We start from the raw sequence: 12,108 nt of genomic DNA, 5'->3' as shown, positions 1-12,108 counted from the left end.
TTCTTTGAAAAATCTTTGGTTTGTCAGGATTTAGATTCTTCATATTGGATGATGAAGTTGTGACATGAGATCTATAGCTCAGACAATTTCTGGTAACATTTCAACCTGCGGCGCTGGGAATTGTAAGGACTTGTGATAATATATTCACCCCTCCCATTGTCTTACTGGTTTTAGGATAGGCAATCTTGTTGTACGGTTGACTTTTCCAAAATCATCATGCTTCCCAATGTGCATTTTTGATAACACACTCACCACTTTGACCTTTTTTGTTTCAATTACATCATCTCATCCACTAAAAAAACCGATTAAATTTACAAGTTTTACTATTTTTGAGTACGATTGTAAAAGCATTCAAACTTTTCTTGCTTTTTTCCCAGTTTTATTCCATATTGTACCATGTACAAGAACCTGAAAGTCTGACATCTTTTAACCTGTGGGGGCTTTTTATTTCACTTTCAAAGAACAAACCTTTAAGTTCTTAAGTTCTTTCATGCATTAGCTGCTAATTTTTAGGGTCAGAATCTAATTTCTATTTTAACAATACAAGTATTTACAATTTTCATTTCATTTGTATGTTTCAGTTCAAAGTTTTAATTTCTTATCACAATAAATCTTATATCTGACGTTAATCTTAATATTTTTATTACACTAAGCATACACATTTGCCATATTTTGAAAAAAGAGCCAGTTTGTAGTATTGTAATTTGAGTCAAGATATAACATTTTTTGTTTATCTTTCTGCCTGTGAGCCAAAGTATACCAAGTTTCTTCCTTTAAAACCATGGGTCTTTTAATTGTAAACAACATTATAAGTGCACCTATAATGACAGTAATGACCTCCGTCCACCCTAGGGACGTAAGACTATATCCTCAGGGCTTAAGGCTTTTTACTAAATGTGGCTAGGTAGACCTTTGACTGTATTGGCAGCATAACAGCCTGTATTTTTGCTCCAATTAAAACTGAAAACAGTCTGCAATCACTTTTTTCATCGAAATAGTAAGATAACAATTCTGAATTTTGTACCTAACCTTTGACAGTCATGTCCACTATTCTTGTCAGTGAATGCTGATTTTCAAAGGCTGATTCAAAAAAACATTTAACATTCTTTAGGACCTTAACATTTCCCAAGAGATGTCATTCTCAGCCTTTTCATTACAAAATGTGTCAACTGTCACAGATGAAAGAGAAGATTGTGATACATTCATGGAAGAGCTAGAAGGCTCCAAGAACTGTAAGATCTATTACCAATTTATTGAGATACCTATTGTCTAAGAGCAAAATAGGATCATTAACTGATCAGTCTAAAGTTTTAAATTGTTTTTCTCTTTATTACCTAAAAAACATGGCAACAGTTGATGGATATTGTATGTAGTTTTAAAAAATTAATTTGTGCACTAAGTGGTAGTCACTGAACTTAGAGACATTATGTCGTTCAACTGCCTCTTGGAACGAAATTCAGTCATTGCGTGGTATAGTAATTCCCCTTCAAAAATGTAATTCTTTTGAGTGTTTATTTTAATCATACTGTCTCACACTATTTCTTTTTTTAGTTGAGACAGTGAAAGGGAAACAACGACAAATGCTTCGCCTTTGTTATGATATTTTGGCAAAAGTTTTATTCGCATATAGACGATTCAGTAAGACAAGGGACGCTTTCATGGATATGCTTAAAAAACCGCAGGTGTTGCTTAATTTATACTTCCTCTATTTATTGCATTCAATAAATCTTAATTCCGTATCCTGTGCTTTTTGTTTAAACATAAGTTCTCATGAAACAAATTGCGATATTTAACTGAAGAATGTACAACATTTGTATGTGTATTTACAGTAAGGTGCTGTTATAGTGCTTTTGACATGCTTTTAATTAAACTTGTGTGATATTATTTGTTAAATCTAATTGTGTGTTTAAATAAATACCAGTGCAACTTAACTATTGTGATGTATTTTTGCTTATATCAGAATGGTCTGTTAGAAGAGAGTACACTTTTGATGGTATGTATGATTTTTTTTCTGGGCCTGAACTAAAATTTTAGGCTTTGGAATATGAAAATAGGGGTTTGTGATAATATTTCATACCTTATGTAGTTTGCATGCCCTGCAGGAAGAAGGCATGCAATGGCTCGAGACAAATTTTTCTCATAATTAGGTACTGGTCATATCAATGAAAAATTCCTAATTTATGGCACTAAAATTATTTCTTTAACGCCTTACAACCAACAGAAGATGGGGCTGTTTTTTATAGAGCAGGTGTTTCATTGTACATACCTGGAATTTTTAGGTATAACAATGAGTTGTAAGCAGGGTCGTAATTAAACTTCATAACTACTTTTGTAGCAAACATGTATTTAAATTGCAGGAAGTCCAATTCTTAGCTTTTCAAACACAGCACCATTAGAAAGTGTTAAACTTCCTCTACTTAGTTTATCATGGAATTGATTGATTTACCTGTCCTAATAAGTAGCCACTCTTAGCAATAAAAATTATAGAGTATTGTAAAAATTCTTACTTTGACTTATTCTCAACAAGAATAAGAGTTTTAATGAATTTTTATTAAAGATTTTCTGGGACAAAAACGGCTTATTAGTTATATTTTATAACTCTAAAATGTACTATATTGATTGTTGTTTTCAAGGTTTTTTTTTGTGTGATCAATGATAAAAAATAGTAGTCAAGTTCACAATAATTTGATATTTATTTTAAAAATCAAAAGATAATTATTAAGAAAAGAAATGAAAACAAGATATAAGGAATAAGTTAAAATAAGCAGAAGCTTTTTGGAGTTATTTTATCATCAGTGTTATTACAATTTAAACCCATTACTTATTATCTCGTTTTCATTTCTCTAATGGCAATTTATTCTCAAAAAATCATTAGGAAAACATCTAAGTATTTTAAATAAATAATCTTGAATAACAGTTTTTAATTTTTTTTTTCAAAGTATTATTTTTTGTCTTTTTAGTTAAGTACAGTTTGTGAAGTTATTGAGCAAGGTGGCAATAATATTTCATCAAAAGAATGCATCAATATAACACATTGTATCAGGTATGTATGATATGTTCCCTTTTTTCTTGAAATACTTAAAGTTCTTGGTCTTTTTATGTTCTGAAAAGTCAAGAAAAGTTAAAAAAGTTATGCCAAAAAGCTGGGGATAATTTTACAGCATTCTTTAGGAACCTTCTATTTGCCTTTCCCTTTTTAATGTACAATCATTAAATTATTTTTTATTTAGCTATACAATAATTAAATAAGTATATTTGGCTTTGACATCAAGGGGTATGGTTTCGTTTTAGGAATCAATTGTCGTTTTATCGATCTGATCAAAATGCATGTTTACAGCTCCTTCTATCCATTAAAATTATGATTAAGTTTTTATTTGGGATGGATGATGAACATACCATTGTGCAATCAAGATCAATTCTTATAAAAATAATAAAGACTTTTTGGTAAGAGCACATAATGCAAATGATACAAAAATACGTATTCCAAATGTTGCATCAAATATTTGTTTTAGCCAATTTCTATTTGTCCTTCTTTTTTCTTTTTGCACATTTTCTTTACGTTACTTTTAAAAGTGAATATATGTTCATGCACTGTTTGATGCACTTTTTATAGGTTACTGAGAAATGAGAAATACTGTCCCCATGTGAGGATAAGGATTGCAAGTGTTTTAGAGATTTTAGCAAAGGTATATTTTTTTCAAGTTAATTTATTTTTTTAATTTAACCGCAGCCTTACATGTTTACTTGTTTATTCTTATTTTTTAACTATTTTTAAAGGAAAAATAATGATTAATAACAGATTGGACTTAAAGTGTGGGATGAAATTGGCACAGAAACAGTTCAGTTTAATGTTATTTCGCTGCAAAGAACAAAATAAATAACACTAGATAACTCTAAATAATATCCCCCTTAACGTTATGGCATTAAAATAAGATAATACTATAGCATTAATAATCATTACAAAATATCGCTAATGTCGGCCAATAACGCTGTGGCATTTATTGTAACTGGTAAATGGTAACTGGTGTTTATGTTTACGGGTTGCAAGACTTTGCTTGATGTTATTTAATATTTTGTATTATTAAGCAATGCTATGTAATCGATGTATAAAGAATGGGAACGTGTTGCATGTTGATAGCTGTGAGTTGGTATAGCTCTAGTGTTGAACGTTGAAAGATATGATGAAAATAGATTTCGTGTGTGATTTACTCTTTCCTTGTTATCGTACATGTTACTTGGGAATGATTGCAAATTGCCAATTGAAATTATTTTGCATTTTCGATGTATTTATTAATAATTAAAGAAGTTGAGAAAAAGAATAGTTATTGAGATGGAAAGATTTAAAAGAAGATAACCAGTGTTCAGATAAAAATTTTAAATAGTTTTCTTTTATTAAACTATTTGCGTATAGATACTTTAACATTAATTACCCTTCATTAGTTAAAGTTGCAATTTATTCTAAAGGGCTTGATGATTATGTTTGATGGCCGGCTATCTAGATTGAAATTTTTTCTGTTAAAAGAGATAAAGATTGTCCATCATATCAACTTAATATAGCAGTAGCAAATGTTCTTACATTTACAATAGTGTTTTTAAAATCTTTGTGAAGGGTTTGTGACAGTCATTCCAGAGATGTAAATGTCCTCAATGGCTGTAAATATTCCTACACTACAGATTTTTGAATGCATCTGAATCTAACTGTATTGATTTTCCTTCAAAATAGACAGAGCAAATAAATTAACAAATTATAGAAATAAATTTTTTTACAAAGCTTTTTTTTGCTTTATAAAATTCCAAAAATTATGCTAAGAAAAGTTTTATGAACTTATGGATTTCACACATTGCAAATATGTGTATATCTTTGCATAAAAGTAATATGGGAGATATATTTGGATTACAAAAACCATGTATTTGTTCATTTTCTAAATTCTTTAAAGGTTGACAAAGATAATGAAACCTACAGGATGAAAGTACATACTTCATCATCGTCAGGTAAATATTTTGACTATCTTTCAGATTACTTGTTAAGAGTTTTATTATGCCGAAACTAATGACTAAATTCTTTAATTAGCAGTACAATGACATAATTGTCTCATATATGTGCAGAAAGACTTTAACCTTTATTTCTATTTGATCTTTTGTGTTACTGTTCTTTAGTGTCTGTTAAAAACTGAAAGTTTATTTACATATTATTACCAAAGTTCCTGAGGCTAATATCATTCTTTATTTTGTAATATGCTTTTGTAATATGCTTTGGCCTATGTCAGTGGCCAGGTTATAAATCAGGACCGACAAGACAGAGAGTGTATAAAGAAAAAAATTTTGTATTTTGTAATGCTGAATATTAAAAAACTAGCCCTGGCTACCAATTAGATGCTTTCAAATAAATAATTTACTTTTTAAGGCTATTGACACATTTCAATAATAAAATCACAAATAAGCAACTTAGTAATAGTCTCTTTGAAGTGATGAAATTGACAATAATAAATGCTTAAAGTATCAAGTCAAAGTATTTAAGTATGCTATATAATAATAAGCAATACATAAAAATGAATCTGTTAGGGATCCCTGGATTTCAAAACAAGCAAAACAAAACAAAAATACATCTCCATATTTAAAGGGACTGTCCGGTGAAAAATTATTTTAAAATATTATTTGTAATTTAAAATTATGACATAGAAAATACCTTTCTTTTTTGATATTATTCACTTAATCACACATATAAAAAAACTTTTTTATCGTAGATGTTGTTAAAGCATGGCTTCGTCTTGTTGCTCCAAAGGCACGCAAAACGGCCTGGGTTAAAAATTTAGTATGCGTAATTATGCATGTGACGTAGTGGTGAAAAACAGACTATGTAGCGAAAGTGTGTAGCGTTTCCAGTCCAAATATGAAACCCCTTAGAAGTTAACTGTTTAGAAACTTATTTAACAAAACTTTTAATTTTAAACTCTTCTCTACAAATTATGAAATACTATTATTAACATGTCTTCGTCGAACAAAAATTTCACGGTATTAGGATATGAACCAGAAAGATCAGATTCCGAAATAGCTTCACAGCCTAGGCGGGTTTTTAATGATGCTTTTGATGATCAGGCAGACTTCGATCCTCAGCAAAATCCTAGATTGTGTAAACCTGTTACTGATTGGTGTCGTTGTGGTAAATGTGAAAGGATGCTGACAGAGAAAGAGTGTGTTTGCTGTGTTGAAATCGATGCCATAAAATACTTCAATCTTAATGGTAGTGATTTATTTTTATATATTTCCAAAAATAATAAGGGGAGTTTATATTTCCAGACTTTTTTCTAACTTCATGATAATTATTTTAAGATCAGAAATGCATCACACAGCATCCACATTTTAACTATATCGTGTTGTTGAAAGATGTGTTATGGACAGCGTTAGTCACGCTATATGACCGGGAAAGACGCGGTTTACCTGAGTGTGACCATGTACCAAATAGGTAATCTATTTAATCTCTCCCGCAATACTAAAAATTTGACGATTGACTTAACTTATTTTGCTAAAAATTTTAGGACGTAACGTTACAGTGCTTATCGACAGTTTTGCTGGTTTATCCACAACAAACTTAGACGAGGTGTACGACGTGTCATACCAGTGTGTGCAGTTTGTAAGGTCAGGAAGGAGTATCCTAGTGTAGATGGACGATACACTGGGTTTAAGGGTGACGCAGAAGGGGGAGAACTGGTTGAAATATATTTTTCTTGGATAGCGGAGATAGAAGGCGAATAGTTATATACACTACTTGTACATATTTACAAAAGTCATACACACTTTTTTCGTATAAGAATCTGTTTTTTAAGAAACGTAGTAATAGATTTTTTTGTGCAAGTTTAAGAAACGTTAGAAGAAGTATTCATCGGATTGCTTAAGAATTAAAAACATGTAATAGAAATTTTATATTTACAATTTTATACGTTTATATTTGGTCGATTTTTCGATAATTTCTTCGCAAGGTGGCCTGTCATCGGGACTAATCTTTAACAATAGTTGGCGTTTCATCCAATTTCTTTCTGAAACTTTTTTTTTACATTCGGCGCGTTTCATTATTTTTTGTAGGATATAGTGTAAGTAGCCATAATCCTTATCAACTTTCACAATTTTGGATACAAATCTTTTGTTCGGTTTGGAATACAAGACTTTGAAAGTGGTTTCCGAATTCCTTCTTCGTTAACTGAGTGTTTCTAAAGATCATCAGAGCACATACAAAATATTGAATATTTAATATCAAAACATAAAATTTGCAATGTTTTATATACCTGTTCTCTGTTGATGTTGTGGTTGTGATCTAAAATCTCAAGTTGGGTACCAACGAGCATCTTTTCCATTTTAAAAAAGTTTGACTTTGGCAAGTACTTAATTTTCAGTGAATGAAAAACTTTTAAGAGGGTAGTGTTGATTTGCTCTGTAAGTGTTTCAAGATCTTTTACAAGGCAAGGCTGTTTCACAATTTTAACAAATTTGTTGTGAGCTTCAGAACCCATCACAAGCCACTTTTTTCTTTCTGTCTCTTCCTCATTTAATCTTGGATGGTCGCAAGCTTTGTATGTCTTCTTGTGGGTAAATGTATGTATGTTGACAGAGTAGCGAATTATCGATGTAAATCTTTCAACTAACTTTTTTCCATTACCATTACAATTATGGATTGACCAGTACAGGTGGTTGACCACTGCAGGTGCCCAGCTTGCAAGTATGTTTAAGTCTATGAAGAAATGATTTAATAAAATCCACACATTGAGATCTTAATCACTCTACAACAAAAGTAACATACCTTTCTATTTTGAAGCCTTTATTAACTTTTTTAACGAGTCCCTTCCCAATGTGCCAAGGATCGAACTGATGAATAATTTTTGTAAATCTTGGGTCGGTCCTCATTAGCTTCTTTATGGAGGGATGCCTATCAGTGGAAATCACACGTATTGGAAGTTCCATGTCTTCTTGAAGTTCTTGGATACATCTGATAAAGCCTTCTTTTTTCCATTGCTTGTTAGCTGGTTACCTCCTAAATGTAAGAAGAAGCCTATGAGATAGAAGTATATATTTAGGAACACTTAAACATAAACCAATTTACCTTCACGTGTACTATGCTGAAATTTAATGTTTTGTTTGTCTGGCAGTCCATCGCCGATACGGTACTGTAGGTGGCGTTGTGACCAGGTGTATCACATTGACCGTGAACAGCAAGTTCTAGCTGCCGATTTTCATTTGTAATTTCACGTGACAGTATCTGTTTTTCTTTTCGCCAAGCATGATCTACCTCTGGGTAAACAAAGTTGCCACGATGCTCGTAGTACATGGTTTTGGAAATGAATTGCAAGTTCAAAATGCTTGCAAATTTTAACATTTTGTTAAATGCTATTCCAGCTAGTTCAATAGCAGCGGTTAAGTGTAAATTACCAGCTCCTTCGGTGCAACTTAGTTTCGGTTGACCAGACCAGTTGTAGTTAAAAACTAAAATTCAACAATTAAATTAGAACCTAGCAGGGAGCTATGGGCTATTTTTCAAAATCGAACAATAAATGTTTTACTTAACCTTTTACACACTGTATCTTGTACGTTAGCTGACTGCCAGTATTCTTAACTTCGCTGATGCTTTCACTGTCTATGATGGAACCACACTTTATGCAATACTTAATCAGCTTTAGCGAATAATAACAGAACCTGTGAAATCTAATAAATTATTTATAACACATTTCCGAATATATGCTACACGGGGGTATTAACTGACTTAAAAAATAATAAACAAAAATAAGATAAGTCAATAAGATTTTTTTTCGGTCTATCCTCTAACGGGCTAGCGCGTTTTGTTTTGATTTTCCCATCATTGTGCTACGTCAGGGGAAACATGTGTGTTTAGCCTCTCATTCATGCTGAATTATTCAAACAAAATGGCAAGCCAAAGGTGATGCTTCACGAGGGAATTGAAAAAAAGAAAACAACTTACATAAGCGTATTAATATATTATGTTTTAAAAGATGCAGATATTCTTTAGTAATAAGTATATAATAGTTAATATAATATAACTTATTTTTTTACCGGACAGTCCCTAACAAAAAATTAGAATTTACACTAGACATCGATCCCGACTCCACAATTGACTGTTTAAAAGTATTTATTTAATGCAACTACACATCTTATTACTAAATTGTGTTTGTTGCTGCTGACTGCGCAAGTCCAAAAATGCAGTGGGTTTTTTCATATTCCCAAGCATTAAAAAAATAACAGCTGAAAAATACTTTCACAAATATTTCCAGCAACTATTAAATTTTTATTTTGTTTTATTTAGACAGATTTTATGTTGCAAGGTATCATCAGAGATATAACTCTATTCCGTCCAGGTGGGGAATTCTGCCCCCTCCCTCTTCCGTTTTTTGTAATAACTCTTTTTTGCCCTGCTGCATGGGGTTATGATATTTCATGATTTTTAATATTTAGATATATGGCACCTGCATGCCAAATTTTTAGGTCTTAATCCTCTCAGAGCCATTATGGGTATTACTCAAAACTAGTCTTAAAATCTCTATGAAATCCTTATAATCAGGAAACTATCCTTCGTTAGGATTATTCTTGTAAGTTGAAACTCACAACATTATTTCATTTAAGGGAATCATTTCGTAAATTTTACACACATGAATAATTCGATTTTCCATTTTTTTTTATTTTACTTAAAAATCGGGGAAAAACCTGTTTTTCAAGCAACTTTTGGCATTTTTTCATGCAAACTATGTAAAAATTGGAAAATGTGTTAGATATCGTTTATTTAACTATCACAAACTTCAAACAAAATGTTAAAATTCGCCCTAGAACTATTGGGTCGTGCTGACGTCAGCACAAATTAGTACTGCTTTAGATTTTGAATTTAACCAAATAACATGAGATCCTAAGTCCAGTGCATTTGTGCATTTGGCAATGGGGGATGATAAATTTCATGAACTTCACAATATGATTATTTGGTGAAAAGAAATATCCCTAACAAAACTATACAGATACTGTAAATGCTCTCAAATTTCCATATATCCCTTTAACCATTGGACAAAAGATCATTGATTCCATGTTCCTGCAAGCATTTGCCTCATTAACCAAGTAGATTTTTTCTATTGGGAGGAAAACTGTGTTGGTAGCTTTTAAAAGTGCAAACAAACTTTGAAAAAATATGCGTAACAAAATTTTGTTGATACCGTAAATGCCCTCTAGATGTTCCTTTTGTCAATTACAGGTGGCAAAAAAGTATTTGAAAATAAGAATATATAATTGTTAAACAGAAAAAAAACAAGAAGGTGTTTTATATTCAAATTTAATTAAAACATAATCAATGTCACTAGTTTTCAAAAGCTCTCATTAAACTCAGAACTAGCTGGTGATGGTGTAGATACATAGTTATCACTATGATTTATAGTAAGGTCAATAGATATTGGGTTGTCTGTCAGAAAAATGGTGTTGCTTAGTTCAAGATTGGAGACAGTGTTGCAAATAAGAAAGCTCCTTAAATAGTTTTCTTGGAAGCTTTTCTTTCGTCTAGCACCCGATTTTCCATAATTCTTCACCAATGCTAGACCTAAAAATAATGATTGCATTATATGTAAAGGTAGCTGAATATTCTGAACTCTGAGACAGAAAGAAATTGTAGAATGGGGATAGGTCAGAATTTCTAGCTGAAAATAAATTTTTTAATAAGATAAGTCTTCAAAGTTATCATAATTCAGAGCTGTCAAGTGAAAAAAATTTTAATGACGTTGGATTGTGAACTTGCTGCAAAGTCAACTTTTTTCAGTCTTTAAAGCTCTTGTGTTGTGCATTCCAGAAACACTAGAACATAACAACAACTCAATTAATTGACCTTTACATAAAAAACTGCATTCTTAGATTTTCACTTTCTTGCCGTCACAAAGTCAGTTTATACAAGAGCTATATTAACTTAGTCCATTTTGTGAAAATTCAAGTCACAATGAAGTGGCATGAATTTTCTCTGATTTTCGCTGTGAAGTTTAAACAATTTGAACTCCCTTGTGAGAACTGTCAAAATGTAAAAATTATGCAAAAATTCACATAATAGGTTTTAAACTAGGAACTTTCATGTCACAAACGAAAATGATTTACTTAAAGGAGAATTTGGTTTTAAACGATTGAAAATGGAAAAGTATTATTAACATTTTTTAAAACTATCTTTTTCTTTAAAATTGCCTTTTAATAACCAAACTTTATTGCAGTTGTAATGTTACCTACATACTATCTCTAATATTAATCTGTCTCTAAAACCTAAAGTATTATTATGTTCATTTTTCTTTGATACAGTCAAAAATGCAGTCTTATTAATTTTTTGACGTTATGTTAAGATGCATTGATTGCATTGTGCTTATGACTTTGAGACAAAAAAAACTTTGCAACGGGGTGGTGACGTCGGTTTTTGTTCACTGAGTCAACCCGCCCACTTAAATTTAAATGGCAATATCCCTTCAATCATTCGTCCAAAGCACATGATCCTATACATTTTCTTGATCATCGTTTTAAGCTATACACAATAAAGAATCTGATTACTTATCTATATTATAATGCCCATATACGTCTGTCTGTGTGTCACGCAAAATGGTAGCTTAGCTGCGCAATAGCGAGAAGCACGCAATACGGTATAAAAAGGACGAGCGAACCCGTGGATTTTCCACAGGCTAACGACTAGTTCTAATAAGTTATTATGTGAAAGTTGTGTTTGACAAATATAAAACTCAGTGAGATGATATTAGCACATTTCTGGCACTCTATTTGGTACCTAATTACTAATTCCTATCATGCATGGCTTCTATCTCTAACATCCAGAAATAATAAGGTTAACACATAAAAATACTGAAAAATACCTGACGTCACAGTTTTGAAAAGACACAAAAAAAAATAAGGCAACAAAGCTGAGTGTTAGCTTATCATCAACAATACTTTCCAAATATTTTTTTTATAAATATAATAATTTTGATGTTAATTCTCCTTTAAAATGATACATAAAGATAGCATTTTTGTTGGCCAATTGCAAATTGTTAAATGCTAAATAGAAACCTGCATTCAAACCATTCATTTAAAATGTGTTTGTTATAACATGTA

General features: G+C 31.3%; 2 protein-coding genes across 10 annotated transcripts in view; both read left to right on the top strand.

Moving 5' to 3' along the window:
* LOC130655469 (serine-protein kinase ATM-like) overlaps positions 1–12,108 on the top strand; it is a 255,466-nt gene that overhangs the window by 106,407 nt on the left and 136,951 nt on the right. For all 9 annotated transcript variants that reach the window (XR_008984665.1, XR_008984666.1, XM_057458230.1 and 6 more), the window contains 7 exons: positions 1,112–1,232; positions 1,552–1,682; positions 1,961–1,993; positions 2,961–3,043; positions 3,292–3,444; positions 3,614–3,686; positions 4,938–4,992. Coding sequence is in view for 7 of the 9 variants with exons in the window: in XM_057458230.1 (XP_057314213.1) it covers positions 1,112–1,232; positions 1,552–1,682; positions 1,961–1,993; positions 2,961–3,043; positions 3,292–3,444; positions 3,614–3,686; positions 4,938–4,992 (649 nt within the window). In the remaining 2 variants the exon portion in view is untranslated. The remainder of the gene's footprint in view (positions 1–1,111; positions 1,233–1,551; positions 1,683–1,960; positions 1,994–2,960; positions 3,044–3,291; positions 3,445–3,613; positions 3,687–4,937; positions 4,993–12,108) is intronic.
* LOC130655472 (uncharacterized) lies at positions 5,001–11,507 on the top strand. The gene is made up of 3 exons (XM_057458234.1): positions 5,001–6,241; positions 6,331–6,463; positions 6,537–11,507. Exons 1-3 carry the CDS (start codon positions 5,986–5,988, stop codon positions 6,541–6,543), a joined length of 396 nt encoding a protein of 131 aa, XP_057314217.1. The 5' UTR covers positions 5,001–5,985; the 3' UTR covers positions 6,544–11,507.

The sequence above is a fragment of the Hydractinia symbiolongicarpus genome, chromosome 8 (genome assembly GCF_029227915.1).
Source record: "Hydractinia symbiolongicarpus strain clone_291-10 chromosome 8, HSymV2.1, whole genome shotgun sequence".
Lineage (NCBI taxonomy): Eukaryota > Metazoa > Cnidaria > Hydrozoa > Anthoathecata > Hydractiniidae > Hydractinia > Hydractinia symbiolongicarpus.
This window is presented reverse-complemented; position numbering and strand designations above follow the sequence as displayed.